The sequence below is a fragment of the Myotis yumanensis genome, unplaced genomic scaffold (assembly GCF_028538775.1).
Source record: "Myotis yumanensis isolate MYYU_CA2020_CCGP unplaced genomic scaffold, mMyoYum1.0.hap1 SCAF_2, whole genome shotgun sequence".
Classification (NCBI taxonomy): Eukaryota; Metazoa; Chordata; class Mammalia; order Chiroptera; family Vespertilionidae; genus Myotis; species Myotis yumanensis.
The window spans coordinates 106,625,682-106,648,069 of record NW_027223753.1 but is presented as its reverse complement, the minus strand read 5'-3'; the positions used below and the strand labels follow the sequence as shown (position 1 = coordinate 106,648,069).

Below are 22,388 nucleotides of genomic sequence, written 5' to 3'. Positions count from 1 at the left end.
AGCCAGCGGTCCAGGATTGTGAGAGGGATGTCTGACTGCTGGTTTAGACCCGATCCCAGGGATCGGGCCTAATCGGCAGTTGGACATCTCCCAAGGGGTCCCGGATTGGAGAGGGTGCAGGCTGGGCTGAGGGGACTTCCCCCTCCCATGCACAAATTTCATGCACTGGGCCTCTAGTACTAAATAAAAGATTTATTTTCACATGAATTGCTTTATTTTTTCCTTCAAAAACAATTTTGTATAGAACATGAATGATTAACGTTTGCATCTGTAAGTTTACAACTTCAAAATTTTTTTGGTATAGAGGCACATCAGAGTGACCATATTGACTTTTGAAGTGACATTAACTAATGCCATAACTACATATTTCCTGCCTTGGAATTTTTTTCCTGAATTATCATGTAGTTTGTAAGAAATGTGAGTGAGTTAGTTGCTGTTCATGTCTTCTGTATGCTCTACAGATTGAATGTAACTCAGTCTACAGTAGCTAACACAGATTTTCCCATTGTAATTGATATTGTACTTGTTTTAACAGCATTTTTAAGTTTTAGTACAATAGAAATATTTGGATGAAATCTCAGATATTTTGGAGGATTTTTGTAGAATTGTACTGGACTGATTACCTCAATTGTCCTATACCTTAAGATCTTTTTTAGAGTCTTAGGGAGCTAGAAAAATTTACTTGGCACTTCTGTATGTTTTCTACCATCATATTTAATGGATAGACATCTTTTTCTTTTGAGTCCATCTCACCTTTCCAATGAAGAGTCAAGGATATAAGCATAATAAGGATTTCAGTTGCTTCCTGTTAAAAGTAAGAAAGTCATAGCCAGTTAGTTTGCTACAGCTTCACTGTCTTGAAGTAAAATAATTAGTTTTTGAAAAGACATAGTAAGTAATAAAAAATAAAGATCTGCAGATGTTCATACCACTACAGGTATTAATAATGCAGTGGAGCCTGGCTAGCATGACTCAGTTGTTGAGCATCTACCTATGAACCAGGAGGTCATGGTTTAATTCCCAGTCAGGGCATATGCCTGGTTGTGGGCTCGATCTCTAGTGGGGGGTGTGCTGATGTTTCTATCTCCCCCTCTCCCTTCCTCTCTGAAATCAATTTAAATTTTTTTTTAAAAAGTGCAGCAGAAACTAGTAATTTTCTGTTGTTTATCCTCACCCAATGATATTTTTCCATTGGTTTTTAAAGAAAGTGAAAGGGAGAGGGAGAGACAGAGAAAAACGTAGATATGAGAGACACACCTTGGTTGGTTGCCTTCTGACCAGGGCCAGGATGGAGCCTGCAACTGTGGTATGTGCCCTTGACCAGAATAAAACCCAGGACCATTCAGTCCACAGACTGATGCTCTATTCACTGAGCCAAATTGGCTTGGGCAAGTGTAGTAATTTTTTTAAAATATATTTTATTGATTTTTCACAGAGAGGAGGGAGAGGGATAGAGAGCTAGAAACATCGATGAGAGAGACACATCGATCAGCTGCCTCCTGCACACCCACTACTGGGGATGAGCCCGCAACTAAGGTACATGCCCTTGTCTGGAATCGAACCTGGGACCCTTCAGTCTACAGGCTGACGCTCTATCCACTGAACCAAACTGGTTAGGGAAAGTGTAGTAATTTTTTAAAGTAAATTGGCAGAATTTTCCCTAAGATGTTTAAATCTAGGTATATTGAAGATTTGTTTGAGTGCTGAGAATATATCTTACAGTGTTTATCTCTTTTCTCCATCCGTATTCTCTCACCCTCTTCCTCATCCAGAACACACACAAGGACCCAGATTTTACAGAAAAAAGGAATGCCAACAGGTGTTTAAGGAGAGGAAATGGAGTCACAAAGAAGATGCTCTTCTAGATCTGAAGTGGGTGGGTGGGAAGCAGTATTGTACTTTAGTTTATTGTTGATAGGATTTGTGGGGGGCTGTAATTAGGAGCTTGTTTTAATATGCAAGCTTTTTTTTTTTTCCTGAAATCAGTGCCCCAGAAGCCTACTTGACAGTAAGTAGCATAGTTTAGTGCCTTTTGGTAATCAAGTTTATATAGTACTAGAGGCTCGGTGCACAAAAATTTGTGCACTCGGGGGGCGGGGGGAGGGGAGTCCCCCAGCCCAGCCTGTGCCCTCTTGCAGTCTGAGACCCCTCGGGAGATAATGACCTGCTGGCTTAGGCCTGCTCCCGGGTGGCAGAGGGCAGGCCCAATCCCTAAGTGCAGCCCCTGGCCAGGCTCAGAGCAGGGCCAATTGGGGAGTTGGGGCGCCGCCCTGTCATGTACAAAGCAGGGCGGATCAGGAGGTTGCGATGCCACCCTCAGTCACGCTCAGGGTAGGGCCAACTGGGGTGTTGCGGCGCCACCCACTGTCACGTACAGAGCAGGGCCAATCAGGGGGTTGGGGCGCTGCCCCCTGTCACTCACAGAGCAGGGCCCATCAGGGGGTTGGGGCGCTGCCCCCTGTCACTCACAGAGCAGGGCTGATCAGGGGGTTGGGGCGCTGCCCCCTGTCACTCACAGAGCAGGGCCCATCAGGGGGGTTGGGAAGCTCCCCCCTGTCACGCACAGAGCAGGGCCAATCAGGGGGTTGAGGAGCTCTCCCCTGTCACTCACAGAGTAGGGCCGATAGGGGAGTTGGGGCACCGCCTCCTGTCACACACAGAGCAGGGCAGATCAGGGGGTTGGGGCGCTGCACCCTGTCACACTCAGGGCAGGGCCAATGGTGAGGTTATGGCTCTACCCTGTCACACACAGAGCAAGGCCCGTGGAGGTGGGTTGGGGTGCCACCCTCTATCACCCACAGAGCAGGGCCGATCAGGGGGTTGGGGCGCCACCACTGTCACACTCGGGGCAGGGCCGATGGAGAGGTTATGGCTCTACCCTGTCACACACAGAGCAGGGCCCGTGGCGGGGGAAGGGGTTGGGGCGCTGCACCCTGTCACACACAAAGCAGGGCAGATCAGGGGGTTGGGGCGCCTTCCCCTGTCACGAACAGAGCAGGGCGGATAGGGAGGTTGTGGCCCTGCCCCCTGTCACACACAGAGCCGCAGGGCGATCAGGGGGTTTGGGCACTGCCCCTTGTCACGCTGATTCCAGTGCCGGGAGCCTCGCTGCTCCGCTAATCCCGGTGCCGGGAGGCATATTACCCTTTTACTATATAGGATAGAGGCCTGGTGCACAGGTAGGGGCTGGCTGGTTTGCCCTGAAGGGTGTCCTGGATCAGGGTGGGGGTTCCCACTGGGGTGCCGGGCCAGTCTGGGTGAGGGGCTGAGGGCTGTTTTCCTGGTGGCGAGTGACTGAAGCTCCCAACCGCTCCTTGTTTTCTTTTTTTTTTTTTAATTCTGGGCCAGCTTTAGCTCTGAGGCCTCGCTGCTGAAAACATCGATACAAAGTTTCGGTCCTGCTGGCTTTCAGTCGGGCTGGTTTCTGGAGTTTTATTTAGCTTCTTATTTGCAACATAGTACATAGTTGCTTAGAGTTGCAACTGAGAGGCCGGCAAGGGAGGCGGGGAACATTGGAGTCCGCAGCAAGCAAGCCTCATGCTCGCTTCAGTGCCTGGCTGCCAGCCGCCATCTTGGCTGACAGTTAATTTGCATATACTCACTGATTAGCCAATGAAAAGGGTAGCGGTCATACGCTAATTACCATGTTTCTCTTTTATTAGTGTATATTTGTTTTGTGTGGTGATGATTAGTAAGAGATCACACTGCAACTGCCCCATTCACTGTAATTATCTATGCTGATCTTTTAAACATTTATCTTATTACTAATTTACTCTTCACATGACTGCTTTTACTTGTAGTGTTTTTCTAATAAGTCTCATTAACCTAATTAAAAATGTATGTTTCATTGTTTGACTTTTTTTTGTGTGTCTCTTCTGATATCATTCCTTACATAATGAAACTAAAGGCCCATGCACAGGTGGGGTCCCTTGGCCTGGCCTGTGGGTATTGGGCTGAAACCAGCTCTCCGGCATCCCCTGAGGGGTCCTGGATTGCGAGAGGGTGCAGGCCAGGCCAAGGGACCCCTTTGGTTCACGTTCTGGGCTGGGAGGGACCGCAGGAGGGCTCCAGGGTATGTCCAGCCCGTCTCACTCAATCCCAATCAGCCGGACCCCAGCAGCTAGCTAACCTACCGGTTGGAGCGCCTGCTCCCTGGTGGTCAGTGTACATCATAGCAACTGGTCAAAAGGTCAAATGGTCGGAGAGATAATTAACATATTATATATATATATATATATACCTATATGATTTATAATTCATTTTTGGCATTTCTAGAGAAAGTTTGACCTACTTTATGGTTCATTATCTGGAGATAACATTGTTCAATATGTACCTCTAAGTGAGAAATATTAGTAGAATTATTAAAGAAATGTACCCAGTTATATGTACCAATTACATGGAACAAAAGTACATTGAGAGTAGAGGATTACTTTTGTTGAAACAGTTCTCCTTTATTTACTAGATTCTCCTGAACTATTTCGGAAACTATGTACCTAATGCATGGACACAGGACAGTGGGTGCACTCTTTGTGAATTGGATACAATTGACTTGTCTGCAGTAAATGTGAGTGCAATTGAGTGTGTGTGAAATGTAATAACAAAAATGACATTGTCATGAAATACAGTGATTTGTAAAAAAGTGATAATATAGTCTTGATAAATAGATAATGGATTTATAAAGCTATAACAATGATTCAGATAATTGCTAGATTTGTGTATATCTGAACTATTTTTTAAAGCAAAATCAGCTAATAATTGACCTCCATAAAGGGGCTTGGTTGCTAATATTTAATAGCTTGCTATAATTGGGTGTTCTTGTTTTATTTTAGTCTTCTAACTTGGTAAAGCATTGAAAAATGGTTATAGTGCTTCAGCATTTTTATTGACTAATTTTATCTATGCTCAATTTTAAATTTTTGATTTAAAAATAATAATATATTATATAACTAAGGACTATTTTAAGTATTTACATATACTAACTCATTTAAACTTCATAAAATTTTCAGTAGATAACATTATCAACTAAGTTTTATAATGAGAAAAATGAGGTATATACACAGGTTAAGTAACTTGTTTAAGGGCATATAATTTTTGTGTTGAAAGAAGGAATTGAATTGTGGCAATCTGGCTCCAGATCATATATATATATATATATACTAGAGGCCCGGTGCACAAAAATTTGTGCACTCAGGGGGGAGAGGGGGTCTCTCAGCCCGGCCGGTACCCTCTCGCAGTCTGGGACCCCTCAGGAGATAATGACCTGCTGGCTTAGGCCTGCTCCTGGGTGGCAGAGGGCAGGCCCAATCCCTAGGTGCAGCCCCTGGTCGGGCTCAGAGCAGGGCTGATTGGGGAGTTGGGGCGCCGCCCCCTGTCATGCACAGCACAGGGCGGATCGGGAGGTTGCGATGCCACCCCTAGTCACGCTCAGGGTATGGCCAATTGGGGGGTTGGGGCACCGCCCCCTGTCACACTCAAGGCAGGATCGATAAGGAAGTTGCAGCGCCACCCCCTGCCACGCACAGAGCAGGGCCGATCAGGGGGTTGGGGCGCTGCCCCCTGTCATGCACAGAGCAGGGCCCATCAGGGGGGTTGGGGCTCCGTACCGTCACACACAGAGCAGGGTCGATCAGGGGTTTGGGGACCTTCCCCCTGTCACGCACAGAGCAGGGCCGATCAGGGGGTTGAGGATCTCCCCCCTGTCACGCACAGAGCAGGGTCAATCAGGGGGTTGGGGCACCACCACTGTCACACTCAGGGCAGGGCCGATGGGGAGGGTATGGCTCTACCCCGTCTCACATAGAGCAGGGCCCGTGGGGGGGGGGGTGCTGCCCTCTATCACCCACAGAGCAGGGCCGATTAGGGGGTTGGGGCGCTGCCCCCTGTCACACACAGAGCCGCAGGGCAATCAGGGGGTTTGGGCGCTGCCCCCTGTCATGCTGATCCCAGTGTCGGGAGGCCTCGCGGCTCCGCTCATCCCACCCGGCAGGGTCACAGATCCGGGTCCCAGACCGAAGACAGCCTTGCCTGCTGCCGCCTGCCTTCAGTATGCAAATTAGCTGCTATCTTGTTGCTTCAGGGTGGGGGTCCCCACTGGGGTGCCTGGCCAGTCTAGGTGAGGGGCTGAGGGCCGTTTTCAGGCTGGCGGGAAACTGAAGCTCCAAACCTCTCCTTTTTTTCTTTTTATTTTATTCTGGCATTTATTTACCTTCTATGGCTGTCACTGGAGCTGAGAGCCGGCTTTCTCGCTGAGGCTCGGCTGAAAGCAGGTTTCTGGCCTTTGTTTTCTGTATTCGAAACAATGTTGCGACTCCAGCTCTGAGATCCCGGCTGACTGACAGGAGGTTTCTGGGGTTTTGTTTATCTTCTATAAATGTTACAATGTTTCCAACTGAAGCTCCGAGGCCGGCAAGGCAGGCCTGGAACATTGGAGTCCTCTGTCACTGAAGGAAGCAAGCCTCCCTGTTCCCATCAGCTGCCTGGCTGCCGGCCGCCATCTTGGCTGACAGTTAATTTGCATATCTCCCTGATTAGCCAATGGGAAGGGTAGCGGTCATACGCTAATTACCATGTTTCTCTTTTATTAGTGTAGATATGTTGACTTCAGAGAGGAAGGGAGAGGGAGAGAGAGATAGAAACCAATGATGAGAGAGAATCTTTGATCAGCCGCCTCCTGCACACCCCCTACTGGGGATAGAGCCCACAACCCAGGCATGTGCCCTTGACCGGAATCAAACCAGGAACCCTTCAGTCCACAGGCCAACGTTCTATTCACTGAGCCAAACCAGCCAGGGCCAGATCCTATATTCTTGATCACTATACAATTTTTCCTAGATGTCATGTACATCATATATGCCAGGAACTGTGCTACTTAGATATACAGAGTGAAAATAATACAGTAATTAATAAATAATGATGCAAGAATAAATTTTGTGTTTTGCATACTCACAACTATAAACCTACTTTTGCCCCACCCTGTATATATTTTATAGAGAATTATACTATACTTTATCAGTTGTACTTAGAGGATAAATGAGCAATGGAAATATTATTTATCTATAAAATATTTTTATGGATTTTTTTAACAACCAGAGCAGTTTTAGGATATTCTTTTTTAAAAAAGAAATGTTTTTATTGCTATTAGAGAGGAAAAGAAAGAGAAAAAGAAACAGTGATGTGAGAGAGAAACATAGATTGGTTACCTCCTGCACACAATGAAACCTGGGCATGTGCCCTGACCAGGAGTGGAACCCACAGCCCTTCATGTGCATGGGATGGTGCCCATCCAACTGAGGCACACTGGCCAGGGCCAGATTTAGGATATTCTATAGTAACAGTTTTCTTCCAAAAAATTGTTTTTGTAACTTGGGAGTCTATTATGTGTATGCATTCTAAGGATGATTTTGATCATTAAGGCTGATTCCTTCTTTCATTCACCTTAAGTTCATTGTGAATCTATAGATTGCCAATAAGTAGAACTATTAGACAAAAATAAAATTCCCAGTAACTTCTGGACCCATGCAAATACAAAACACTCTTACTGTAAAACATTAAATTTCCTGAATTAAATAGTTGCTATTCTTATCACTATCTGAAAGGAGGATAAAGAGTAACTCATGCATATTTAAGAGTTGTTTGTTTGTTTTTCCTGACTCACTTTCTTTTTTCAGATTTATCCGGGTGACATTGGTTAATAAAATTATATAGGTTTCAAGTGTACAATTTTATGATATAGCAACTGTATATTGCATTGTGTGCCTACCACCCAAAATCAAATCTTCGATCATCATATATTTGACATTCTTTACCCTTTACTACGCCCCTCCCTTGGATAACGATCATACTGCTATCTGTGTCTATGAGTTTCCATTTTATATCCCACATGTGAGTGAAATCATATGGTTTTTTCCTTTTCCTGACTTTTACTTCACTTAGCATGATATTTTCAAGATCCATCCATGGAGTTGCAAATGGCAGTATTTGCAACATTTCTTATGTCTGAGTACTATATTTCATTATTTCTCCACCCGACTCAGATTAGTCACAAAGTGCACCTGTCACTTAGGAAAAAAATGTTTCTGTAATCCCAATTCATAGGTTTTCAGATATTGTGCTCTGCAACTCCACATTCACTGAAGAACTTTTAATATAGTGCTCTATTTTCTTGAAAATAAGAATTTTTAGCCAATCTCTCCAATAACAAACTGTTTCCTATCTGGAAAGAATGCCATAATATAAAAATTTATCCCGATCTTTTTTGCAGAAAGTAGTTCTATATTCTGGAGGGTAATACTTTTTATGTTTGGTTTCATTTACATAAACTTTCTGGTGCAAAGATAGAAAAATATTTATGTTAAATTTTTATCTTTTGTTTGCATATAGGAGTAAATCACTTGATTCTTAGGCTGTTTTGTCTTATAGCCTATTAAAATATACTAGAAAGGAAAAACATTCTATTATGCAAAATAAATTTCTTATATGTTTTATATATGTAGTTATCATACAATAGATATAAAAATTAAAATTATGTAGGTAGTTAAGATCTCAGTCTTACCATATTCTTAGATTGGACCATAAGCATGTTTTTTTATATATAAAAATAATAGTGGCTATCTCAGAGGGTTGGTAGGAGGGTTATATGATATTATATATATATAATGATATTTTATATACATATATACATTTTATACATATATACATTTTAAGCATTCCCTAATATTAATTGTTACTGTTATTATCATTAGCATATAACAACTAACTTAGATTGATAATGGAGGTATAGCATGTTGAAACCTAACTCTTTACCTACTAATTTATGGTTCTGAGTTGCTTAACTTTTCTAAATTCCATTTTTCTAACATGTAAATTTGGTATAACAAGTAACTTTAGGGTTATGAAATTTAAATGAAATATTTTATCTCATTTGGTAAGGGAGAGTTGTGATCCACTTTGTATTATTTTCCTTTATTATTAAGAACTGGAGGGTAGATATTTTGTCTTTAGTTGTTTGTGCTTTTTTATTCATTTAATAATAAATACTTAGGTGATTGAATGAATTGGTAAAGAAATACAATAGTGTTCAAGGTATGCTTCAATGCAAACAAATATTAGGATATAATCTAGGACCTAGATTTTAGGTAACAAAGGAGTATGTGAGGTATGATATGGTAAAAGATGGAAAGAGGTACCCTACTGCAGCATTTAACATCTATGGTTTTAAAAAATATTTAATACTTAAATTCAGGCTTTAAAATAAAGTTTTATTTTATCTTATTTTTTTAAATTATTTTAGGGAGAGGAAAGGAGAGAGAGAAAAACATCAATGTTAGAGAGAAACATCAATTGGTTTCCTCCTGAACATGCCCCAATCAGATATGGAATTTGTCACCTTTTGATGTAGGGGATGATGCTGCAACAAACTAAGTCACACTGACCAGGGCTAAAAGATGGCTTTAAATGGCATTATATTGAAGAATTTCATATGGTTCTTATAATAAAATTATTACATGATTGTTAACTTAGGTTTCTGACTTCCCCAACCATTTGTAAATTTTGAAGCCAGGTACTTTCATTCCTTTTCTAAATGTTACTTATCACAAGGAGTGATGAATATAATGGATATTTCAGAAGTTGGCATCAAATGAATGAAAGATAAACTATCCCCTAAAACATACACAGAGAATTTAAGAAAATTATATAAAATGGACTACTTTGAAGATTCCAAAATGGCAGTGGAGTAAGAGGGTGCTACACTGACACACTCCCAAGACCAAACTGGAACTATAACTAAATTACAGAAAAACCATCCTGAATAATCAACTGAAGACTAGCTGGAGAGAACTCTGATAGCCAAGGACAGAAAGTGGAGACCACATAGAGACAGGTAGGAATTGTGGAGCTGTGAAATTGCTGGCAGGGCTCCCACAGACAGCAGCTGAAGTTCTGGAAAGATATCTTAGCTTTGTGGGTGGGGGGATTCCCACTGAGAACTCTGGGTTCTAAACCCCAAGCTGGGATCTCCAGTCCAGAGCACCAGAAATGAAAAAGATGCCCACTTAACACTTGGCTGTAAAAAAAACAACACATCAGGGTTGCTATCTGCCAGCGAGAGATGGCTGGAAATGAAGGCACCCTCTTAAAGGGCCAATGCACAGAATATTGTAGCACTCACCTTGGGCTCCAGCAGAGGGAGAACAGAGTGGACTGAAGCTGTGTGAGGAGAATCCAGGGTTGGGGGCTCTGGGTTTGGAGCTCAGAGGGCAGTCACTCCTGTTTCCTGGGCTGAGTCATTCCCTCAAGCTATCTTTCTCCAGTAGACCTTTGCTATCCAGGCAATTGCCCCACCCTAATAGGAAACCTATTGCCCCAGCCTCTGGAGTTTTTGAGACCCATTGAGAGGCTGAGAATAAAAATTAGCCTGTGGGCAGAAGCAATTGCCATAACCTGTTGAAAACGCACTTCACCCTGTGGTCAAAAGCCTGAGGCTAATCAAGACTGAATGCAGGAGGAAAATGGCGACCAGCAGGAAGGTAGGGAGGGAGAGAGTGTGAGAGCACAAGGAAGTGATAGAGGAGTGTGTGGATATGTGTGATGTGTGTGTATGAGCTAGGGACAGTTAGATTCTGCAGGTCTTCTAAGGGGCTGCTAAACCGGGCAGTCTTAGGCGGCGGAGTCCCGCTCCCGGCGCGGACACTCCTGGGCAGCCAGCACAGGAACAGTGACCACGCCATCTTGGGAAACAGAGCTGCTTGAGACTAGGATCCTGGCCTCAGCACCACCCAGTCTGATCTCAGACGCATACCAGGACCCTGCAGCCACTGGGGACAGAGACCTGTGACCACAGCTACAGACCTGCGGACACCAAAAGTTCAGAGATCCCCAGCTACAGACCTGCGGACACCAAAAGTTCAGAGATCCCCGTGGCAGATCCGTGAGTAACAGAGCCCATCCCCCCTTCCTGCAGGCTCCCGGGCAGCGCCAGAGTAACTAACTGATAGACCCACCCCTTGCCAGGGCCTCAGCGCTGCAGGAACTTTGGCCTGGAAGTGCACGAGCACCTTGGAACTGATCCTTCGCGCACTACCAGCTTCGAGCCCTGGGCTGGGAGAAAACATGAGAACAGGAATTTGTCCACGTAGCACAGACCCAGGGACCCCGTTTCTTGGGGCAGGAGGCAGCACCAAGCACCAGTGACTTGACTGTGTTTCTTATCACCTGTATCTGAGATCCTGATTCCCTGTGCATTGATACTAAGAGCCAGTGAAGCCAATTCCTGGTGCAAGGGCACACAGGGACCCTGATTCTCAAAGCGAGGTCCGCGAAGCAACAGAGACTCTGATACTGGTCTCTTGGGGAACTCTGACTCCTGGAGCATGCTAGGGGGCTCTGGTTTTCAACACGCTGCAGGCAGGGTCCCTGATTCTAAGGGCACCTACGAAGCCACATTGAGCGCTGGCAACACTGACTCTGAGCGAGCCTGGTTCCCACCAACCAAAAACAACCACACATCTTAGTGTCAGAGCTCTTCAGTGACACTAGGGTGGTGGGAGGCTCCCACTGCACACGGCCCAGGCCCACGCAACTCAACGTTTGAACCATCGGGAGATAGTCAGAATGGGGAGATGACACAACCCCCAGAGGAAAGAAAATGAGGAGTCACCAAGAAAGGAAATTAATGAAGTCGAAGCATGCAACATGACAGAAAAAGAATTCAGAATAATGGTTGTACAATTCATTCACTGGATGGATGAGAAAATCAACAACCTATGCAAGAATCAGGAAGAAATGAAAAGTGATATAGCTACAATCAAAAACACCATGGAAAGTTTCAACAGCAGACTAGAAAAAGCAGAGGACCGAATTCGTGAGTTAGAAGATAAGGCAGAGAAACAAGCTCAATCTGAACAGCAACTGGAGAAAAAAAATTAAAAAACAGGAGGAGAGCCTAAGGGAGCTTCAGGACAACATGAAACGAAGTAACATACACATAATAGGGCCCAAGAAGGACAAGAGGGGCAGCAAGGATTAGAAAATCCATTTGAAGAAATAATGACAGAAAACTTCCCAGATATGGGGAAGAAAAAAATTACACAAGTACAGAGTCCCAGGCAAGATGAACCCCAAAAGACCCACACCAAGACACGTCATAATAATGATGGCAAATGTACAAGACAAAGAGAGAATCTTAAAGGCTGCAAGAGAGAAACAGAGAGTTACCTACAAAGGATCCCCCATCAGATTATCAAACGATTTCTCAACAGAAACACATCAGGCCAGAAAAGAATGGACAGAAATTTACAAAGTGATGCAAAGCAAAGGACTGAATCCAAGAATTCTCTACCCAGCAAGGCTATCATTCAAAATTGAAGGGGAAATAAGAAGCTTCACAGACAAAAAAAGGCTAAGGGAGTTTATCACCACCAAGCCAGCCATGCAAGAAATGCTAAAGGGACTGGTGTAAAAAGAAGAAATAAAAAGCCCAGAAAGAAAACAGCCACAAAAAAATAGAAATGGCTACAAACAAGTACCTTTCAATAATAACTTTAAACGTAAATGGACTAAATGGCCCAATCAAAAGACATCAAGTGGTTGAATGGATAAAAAAACATGACCCATGCATTTGCTGTCTACAAGAGACCAACCTCATTAGAAGGGACTCACACAGACTGAAAGTGAAAGGATGGAAAAATATCTTTCAGGCAAATGGAAATGAAAAAAAAGCTGGGGTAGCAATACTTATATCGGACAAAATAGACATCAAAGTGAAGGCCATAACAAGAGATAAGGAAGGCCACTTCATAATACTAAAGGGATCAATACAACAAGAGGATATAACCCTGATATACATCTAAGCATCCAATGCAGGAGCACCCACATACATAAGAAAACTCCTGGAAGATGTCAGGGGAGAGATCAACAACAATACAATCATAGTAGGGGACTTTAATACACCACTGACATCACTGGATAAATCCTCTAGACAAAAAATCAGCAAAGAAACAGCATTCCTAAATGACTCATTAGATCAGATGGACTTAATTGATATCTTCAGAACACTTCACCCCAAAGCCACAAAATATAAGTTCTTCTCAAGTGCTCATGGGACATATTCAAAAATAGACCACATATTGGGTCACAAACAAAGTCTCCCCAAATTCAAGAAGATTGAAATCATACCAAGCATCTTCTCAGACCACAAAGGCATAATATTAGAAATAAACTACAATAAAAACAACTCAAAATACTCAAACACTTGGAAGCTGAATAGCATGTTATTAAATATTGATTGGGTTACCAATGAGATTAAAGAAGAAATTAAAAACATCCTGGAATCTAATGACAATGAAAACACAACAATCCAAAACATTTGGGACACAATGAAAGCAGTTCTGAGAGGGAAGTTTATAGCTCTCCAGGCCTACCTCAACAAACAAGAAAAAATGTTAGTAAATCATCTAAATCCACAGCTCAAAGAATTAGAAAGAGAGCAACAAGAAAACCCCAGAGTGAGCAGAAGGAAGGAGATAATAAAGACTAGAGCAGAAATAAATGAAATAGAGACCAAAAAAACAATACAGAAAATCAATGAAACCAAGAGCTGGTTCTTTGAAAGGATAAACAAGATTGACAAAACTCTAGCCAGGCTCACCAAGAAGCAAAAAGAGAGGACCCAAATAAACAAAATCAGAAATGATAGAGGCGAAATAACAACAGACCCCACAGAAATACAAATGATTGTTAAAAATACTATGAACAACTTTACTCCAACAAACTAGACAACCTGGAGGAAATGGACATATTTCTAGAAAAATACAACATTCCAAAACTTAATCAGGAAGAATCTAAAAATCTCAACAGGCCAATAACTATGAAAGAAATTGAAGCAGTCATCAAAAAGCTTCCAGCAAACAAAAGCCCAGGACCAGACAGCTTCACAGGGGAGTTTTACCAAACATTCAAGGAAGAACTAAAGCTTATCCTGCTCAGACTACTACAAAAAATTCAAGAGGAAGGAACACTTCCAAGCTCATTCTATGAAGCCAGCATCACCCTAATACCAAAACCAGGGAAAGACAACACAATGAAAGAGAATTACAGGCCAATATCCCTCATGAACATAGATGTCAAAATCCTCAACAAAATCTTAGCAAATCAGATCCAGCAGTACATCAGAAAGATCATACACCATGACCAAGTAGGATTTATCCCAGAAATGCAAGGATGGTACAAAATCCGCAAATCAATAAACGTGATGCATTACATAAACAAACTGAAGGGGAAAAAAAACCACATAGTCATATCAATTGATGCAGATAAAGCGTTTGACAAAATTCAACACCCATTTTTGATAAAAAACTCTCAGCAAAGTGGGAATAAAAGGATCATACCTCAACATAATAAAAGCCATATATGACAAACCCACATTCAACATCATACTCAATGGACATAAACTAACACCATTTCCCCTAAGAACAGGAACAAGACAGGGATGCCCACTCTAACTACTCCTGTTCAACATAGTACTGGAAGTATTAGCCATTGCAATTATAGAAGAAGAAGAAATAAAAGGCATCCAAATTGGAAAAGAAGAAGTAAAACTGTCCTTATTTGCAGATGACATGATATTATACTTAAAAAACCCTAAAGACTCCATCAAAAGACTATTAGACTTAATAAAAGAATTCAGCAATGTAGCAGGATACAGGATTAATGCCAAGAAATCTATGGCATTTCTTTACACCAATAGTGAACTTGCAGAAAGAGAGACTAAAAAAGCAATCCCATTTACCATCACACCAAAAAAATTAAGCTACTTAGGAATAAACTTAACTAAAGAGGTAAAAGACCTCTACTCAGAAAACTACAGGACGTTGAAAAAAGAGATAGAGGAAGACATAAAGAGACGGAAGAACATACCATGTTCTTGGATTGGTAGAATCAACATCATTAAAATGTCCATACTGCCCAAAGCAATCTATGAATTCAACGCACTGCCCATTAAAATACCAAGGGCATATTTCACAGACCTAGAACGAACTCTCCAAAAATTCATCTGGAATAAAAAAAGACCCCGAATAGCTGCAGCAATCCTGAGAAAGAACAAAGTAGGTGGGATCTCAATACCTGATATCAAGCTGTATTACAAAGCCACTGTTCTCAAAACTGCCTGGTACTGGCACAAGAACAGACATATAGATCAATGGAATAGAATAGAGAGCCCAGAAATCAGCCCCAACCAATACGCTCAATTAATATTTGACAAAGGAGGCAAGAACATACAATGGAGTCCAGATAGTCTCTTCAATAAATGTTGTTTGGAAAATTGGACAGATACATGCAAAAAAATGAAACTAGACCACCAACTTACTCCATACACGAAAATAAACTCAAAATGGATAAAGGACTTAAATATATGACGGGAAACCATAAAAATACTAGAAGAATCCAAAGGCAACAAAATCTCAGACATATGCCGAAGCAATTTCTTCACCGATAGAGATCCTAGGGCATTGGAATCTAAAGAGAAAATAAACAAATGGAACTACCTCAAAATAAAAAGCTTCTGCACAGCAAAAGAAACCATCAACAAAACAACAAGAAAGCCCACTACATGGGAGAACATATTTGCCAACATTATATCTGATAAAGGCCTAATCTCCAACATTTATAGGGAACTCATACAACTTAACAAAAGGAAGATAAACAATCCAATCAAAAAATGGGCAAAGGACCTAAATAGACACCTTTTAAAAGAGGACATTCAGAAAGCCAAGAGACATATGAAAATATGCTCAAAGTCAGTAATCATCCGAGAGATGCAAATCAAAACAACAATGAGGTACCATCTCACACCTGTCAGAATGGCTATCATCAACAAATCAACAAACAACAAGTGCTGGAGAGGATGTGGAGCTAAAGGAACACTTGTGCACTGCTGGTGGGAATGCAGACTGGTGCAGCCACTATGGAAGACAGTATGGAGTTGCCTCAAAAAACTGGAAATGGAACTCCCATTTGACCCTGTGATCCCACTTCTAGGAATATATCCCAAGAAACCAGAAACACCAATCAGAAAGGATATATGCACCCCTATGTTCATAGCAGCACAATTCACCATAGCTAAGATCTGGAAACAGCCTAAGTGCCCATCAGTAGATGAATGGATTAAGAAACTGTGGTATATCTACACAATGGAATACTATGCTGCTGTAAAAAAGAAGGAACTCTTACCATTTGCAACAGCATGGATGGAACTGGAGAGCATTATGCTAAATGAAATAAGTCAGTCAATGAAGGAAAAATACCCCATGATCTCACTCATTCATGGATAATAGAGTCCATTATAAACTTTTGAACAATAATAGATACAGAGGCAGAGTTGCCTCGAACAGACTGTTAAACTACAGCGGGAAGGCCTGGGAGGGTGGGGGGGGGGCAAAAGAGGGGGGTAAGAGATCAACCAAAGGACTTGTATGCATGCATATAAGCATAACCAATGGACATAAGACACTGGGGGTAGGGGAGGCCTGGGGACTGTCAAGGGCGTGGAAAAAAAAAAGGAGACATATGTAATACTCTTTGTAATAATTTAAGCAATAAAAAAAAGAACATATAAACAAACAAAAAAATACTGAATCATATTGCAGGCAGAAGTAGATCTCTGGAGGCTTTGGGTCTAGGAAAAGCAGACCTTGGTGCACATCTAGTTTCTATCCAAAGGCACCAGACCCAGCAAAGGGAGCCACAAGCTTTAAATTGCTGATAGTTCTAAACAGGGTATGCAGGGCCAGTCAGAAACAGCATCTGACACTGTCCTACACTAGAAATTGGGAGGCATAGTAGGTCTACCTAATGCGTAGTCACAAATAGAAACAGGCAGCCAAAATGGGGATACCAAAAACAATCCCCAAATGAAAGAACAAGATAATTCTCCAGAAGAAGAACTAAATGACATGGAGATAAGATATTTATCAAACATAGAGCTCAGAATAATGATGCCAGGGATGCTCAAAATGATAATCATGGAAAGTGACATAGCACTAATAAAAAACGCATTGGAAGGAATACACAGCAGATTAGGGAAAACAGAGATTTAAGTCAATAAATTAGAAGACAGGATAGAAAAAAATCAATCAGAACAAAAAATAATAAAACAATACAAAAACAGGAAGACAACTTAAAGGAGTTGTGGAACAATATGAAACATAACTATTTGCACAATAGGAGTACCAAGAGGGGAAGAAAGTGAGCAAAGGCTAGAGGATGTGTTTGAAGAAATAATGGCAGAAAACTTCCCTAACCTGGTAAAGGAAAAAGTAACACATGTTCCGGAGGCACAGAGAGTCCCAAGCAAGAAGCACCCAAACAGGCCCACACCTAAACACAAGATAATTAAAATGACAAAATTTATAGACAAAACAAGAATCTTAAAGCAGCAAGAGAAAAGCAAACTGTTACCTACAAAGGAGCTCCCATAAGGATGTCAGGAGATTTCTCATCAGAAACTCTACAGGCCAGAATGGAATGATATGAAGTACTCAAGGTAATGAAAAGCAAGGATCTGAAACCAAGCTTACTATATTCAGCAAATCTATCATTCAAAATAAAAGGTGAAATAAAGAGCTTCCCACACAAAAGCTGATTAAATGAGTTTATCACCACAAAACCAGCACTGCAAGAAATGCTATAGGGGCTGCTGAGAAGAAATATTTAGAGAGAAACATAGGCATAAAGAATTAAAATGGCAATAAATATCTATCACTAGCAATCTTCAATGTAAATGGATTAAATGCTCCAAAAAAGACAATGATGGATACAAAAATATGACCCAATTATATGCTGCCTACAAGAGACCCACCTCAGAAGAAAAGACTCACACAGGATGACATTGAGGGATGGGAAAAAAAAGTTCCCATGCAAATGGAAATGAAAAAAAAAAAGCTGGAGTAGCAATACTCATATCCAACAAAATAGACTTTAAAATGAAGGCCATCAAAGACACAATAAAAGGTACTTGGGCTCTTTCCATTTAACCAGACCATTTTCCTTTGGATTATTCTGATACCAGTGTATTTCCATGGGTGTCCTGCCATCAGCATTACAAGTGAAAAAATTTAAAATAATTAAGGCCCTTGAGGCAGATGTAACATGTAAGTGGGACATTCCTTGATAATGTGTTTTGCCTGCTGTGCAAATAGTTATGTTTCATATTGTTCCACAACTCCTTTAAGTTGTCTTCCTGTTTTTGTATTGTTTTATTATTTTTTGCCTGCTGTCGAGTGATTGAGAATAGTTTAGACAACATTTTGGCAGGCTGATGAGATTCTGTGGCCTGTTTTAATAAAGAAACCAATTGATCAGCATGTGCATTTCCTTTTGTTAAAGGACCAGGTAATATGCTATGAACCCTAATATGAATAATATAGAAAGGGTATTATCTCCGTTGTACAATCTGCTGAACTTGTTTAAAAAGTATAAGTAGACTTGGTCACTGAGCCATTTTAATCAAGCAGTTTCAATTCTATTCACCAGGCCTACAGCATAAGCAGTCAGATATAATATTAAGAGGCTCTTGGAAATCCTGCAATGCAGCCTTGATAGCCTCTAATTCAATTCTTTGCACAAAAGTATGACTGATCAGGATGACTTGGTCTGAATTCATCATATGATAAGCAGCTTTACCATTAGATGATCCATCAGTAAAAACAGTTAATGCTCCAGGAATAGGTTCTTGCCTAGTATTTTTGGTATAATAATGGGGGTGTTATATAAAAATTGTAGTAATTTGTCTTTTAATAGGTGACAACTAAGTTCCCCTGAATATCCACTTAGTCAAATTTGCCAATTCAAATCAGTTTGAAATAACATTTCTAATTGTTTCCCAGTGAGGGGGAAGATAAATGCACTGGGGTTCTTCTCCTCTAAGCTGCCTGCAGCGCTTTCTGAGTTGAGATATTAACTGAGCCATGAGCTCTATATATGTAACCACAGTTTTAGAAGATTGATGCCCTAGGTGGACCCATTCCATAATAGCAGAAGAGTTTTTATTTTGGGAGATGACTCCAGTGGGACTATTTGCAATAGGATTTATCTGCCCCAATAAAGGCAATTCAGGCTGTACCTGTGCTACTTGGGCTGAGGAGATTGCCTGCTCAATTCTTAATAACTCCTTCCTAGCTTCATCTGTTAATGTTCGGGGTGAGGAAAGATTAGAGTCACCCCTAAGTATATTAAGTAAGTCTGTCATTTCTCTCGTAGAGATTTTCAGATAAGGTCTTAACCAGTTAATATCCCCTAATAATTTTTGAAAGTCATTTAAAGTTTTAAGGCAATCTTTTCATATTTCAACCTTTTGAGACCTAATACATTGGTTTACAATTGTAGTCCCTGGATATGGTCCCTAGATATTTCTTTCTGTACCTTTTCTGGAGCAACTTTTAAGCCCCATTTAGGGAGTTCCTTTTCTAATTGGGAAAACATTGCTAAAGTCTGCTCTTCCCATGGACTTGCGAAGAGCCAGTCATCCCTGTAATGAATGGATAATATAACATTGGGAATATTTGTCCCTTAAGGGCTGAACAGCTTGAGTTACATATGTTTGACACAGGTGGGGCTATTAGCCATTCCTTGAGGCAAAACTTTCCATTGATATCTTTTCATAGGTTCTATATTATTAATATACTAGAGGCCTGGTGCACAAAAATTTGTGCACTCGGAGGGGGCGTCCCTCAGCCCGGCCTGTGCCCTCTCGCAGTCTGGGACAGCTCAGGGGATGACCACTTGCTGGCTTAGGCCTGCACTGGCAGTCAGACATCCTCTGGCAACCCGGGAGCCCTAAGGGGATGTCCACTTGCCAGCGGGGAGCAGGCCTAAGCTGCAGTCAGACATTCTTAGCACTGCTGAGGAGGCGGAAGAGGCTCCTGCCAACACCGCTGTGCTGGCAGCCGTCAGCCTGGCTTGTGGCTAAGCAGAGCTCCCTCTGTGGAAGCACACTGACCACCAGGGGGCAGCTCCTGCATTGAGCGTCTGCCCCCTGGTGGTCAGTGTGTGTCATAGTGACCAGTCATTCCCAGTCATTCTGCTGTTAGGGTCAATTTGCATATTACCCTTTTATTATATAGGATAGAGGCCTAGTGCACTGGTGGGGGCCAACTGGTTTGCCCTGAAGGGTGTCCCTGATCAGGGTGAGGGTCCTGCTGGGGTGCCTGGCCAGCCTAGGTGAGGGGCTGAGGGCTGTTTTCAGGCTGGCCACACCCCCTTCATGGTGGGGGTCTCCACTGGGGTGCCTGGCCAGCCTGGGTGAGGGGCTGAGGGCCATTTTTTTCAGTCTGCCCACAGCCCCTTCATGGTGGTGGGGGGGTCCCACTGGGGTGCCTGGCCAGCCTGGGTGAGGGGCTGATGGCCTTTTTTAGGCTGGCCACGCCCCCCCAGCGACCCAAGCTCCCAGCCTCTCCTTTTTTTCTTTTTTTTGTTTTGGCGGGCTGGAAGCAGGTATCTGGGATTTATTTATCTTTTATAATTGAAACTGTGTAGCCTTGAGCAGAGCCCAAGGCCAGCCAGGGCAGGCAGGAAGCTTGGCTTCTCCATTGCTGGGGGCAACCCAAGCCTCCTGCTCGCTCCAACTCTGTGGCCGCCGCCATCTTAGTTGGGTTAATTTGCATACTTGCTCCTGATTGGCTGGAGGGCATGGCTTGTGGGTGTAGCAGAGTGGCGGAGTGATGGAGTGGTGGTTAATTTGCATCTTTCTCTTTTATTAGTGTAGGTGGCACTGAAAAGGCAAATCTTTGTTTATCTTGGGGTGCCAAGGGAATGGTGATAAACAATCCTTAATATCTACTACTATAAGAGACAAATCTAGAGGGATTTGTGAAGGCACTGGGATTCCAGACTGTAAAGCTCCCATGGTATGCTTAGTAGCATTAACCACTCTAAGATCATGCAATATTCACTACTTTCTTGTCGCCTTCTTAGGTATTGTAAATATAGGTGTATTCCAAGGACTATTGGAAGGCTCTATGTGGCCAGCCTCTATTTGTTCCTGTATTAATTCATGAATATAACCTAATTTCTCCTTCATTAATGGCCACTGACCTACCCATATAGGTCTATCATCTTTCCATTGTATAGGACCAGCATGGGGGTGAGGAGATTGAGCAGTGACCACTCCTAAAAAGGCTGATACCCTAATCCTTGTCTTCCTAGGTTTCCTTTGGCTTGGATGGGCTCTTTAATTCCCTGATTATTTTTTTCTAAATATATGACCAGTCTGATATTCCATCTGAGTTATTAACTGCTGTCCCTTGCCAGTAATGATACAAGCTTGTAAACCTTCTAAAACGTCCTGGCCCCATAAGTTGACTGCAATTCCAGAGACTATGCAGGGCTGAAACAATCCTGCCTGTCCTTCCTCATCTTGCCACCTTCACACTGCAGCCCTAAGTTGTGTATTATCAAGAACTCCAACCCCCCTAATAGAGCCCATAACTTCTACCATGGACCAACTTGGAGGCCACAGCTCTTTGCTGATAACGCTGACATCCACTCCAGTGTCTACTTAACCTTTAAACAGTTTTCCCTCTATTCTTAAATTAATTATAGGGTGGGTTTTGCTAATTTCATGTATCCAATAGATTTCTAAACCCTTATGTTCCTCTTTGCCTATTTATAGCTTTGCCCTGCTGAATATAAGGTAGAAGTAGGATCTGAGCAATTCTTTGTCCTGGAGTAATCTACATAATATGTTTGCATTCTAGTATTACCTTGATCTCTCCCTAGCCTGATTTCTCCATAGTCTGAATCTATGACTCCATGCAAAACAGGTAGGCCTTTCAGAGTGTTTCCACTTCTTCCTAAGACTAATCCTAATGTTCCTGGTGGCACAGGTCCCCAAATTCCTGTAGGAACAGCTTGTCAAGCCATATCGGGGGTCAAAGTGACCACTATTGTACTGTTAAAATCTAGGCCTGTGCTCCCTGGAGTGGCTGATATGAGGGAATCCACTGTGGGCCTTGCAGGGCAAAATCCCCTATTGATGACAGGGCTGGGGGCAGCCCCTCTGGCCCTTTCCCTGCGGTTGGCCATTCCCTATGTCTTGATCTAATGGCTGCCCATTTTTATGAAATTTTGATCTACATTGACCGGCCCATTGGTTTCCTTTCTGAAATCTAGGACATAAAGAGGTTGAATCTGCCTTGTTTGAATCAGGAGGTGGAATGCTCACACCTTTCCCTTGAACACCACCTTGTGTCCTTCTTGTTTGCCTACATTATTTTTTGAAATGTCCTGTTTTTCCACAATTAAAGCATCTTTTATTCCCCACTGTTACAGTGGCAGCTAATAAGTTTGCTTGAAAAGTGCCTGATCCCATATTCTGACATGCTTGAATCATTTCT

The 22,388-nt window shown here is 42.4% G+C and overlaps 1 protein-coding gene across 3 annotated transcripts in view; it reads left to right on the top strand.

The window, feature by feature from the left end:
* PLOD2 (procollagen-lysine,2-oxoglutarate 5-dioxygenase 2) overlaps positions 1 to 22,388 on the top strand; it is a 289,789-nt gene that overhangs the window by 209,048 nt on the left and 58,353 nt on the right. For all 3 annotated transcript variants that reach the window (XM_070405928.1, XM_070405927.1, XM_070405926.1), the window contains exon 8: positions 4,463 to 4,564. In XM_070405928.1, the coding sequence (XP_070262029.1) occupies positions 4,463 to 4,564 (102 nt within the window). The remainder of the gene's footprint in view (positions 1 to 4,462; positions 4,565 to 22,388) is intronic.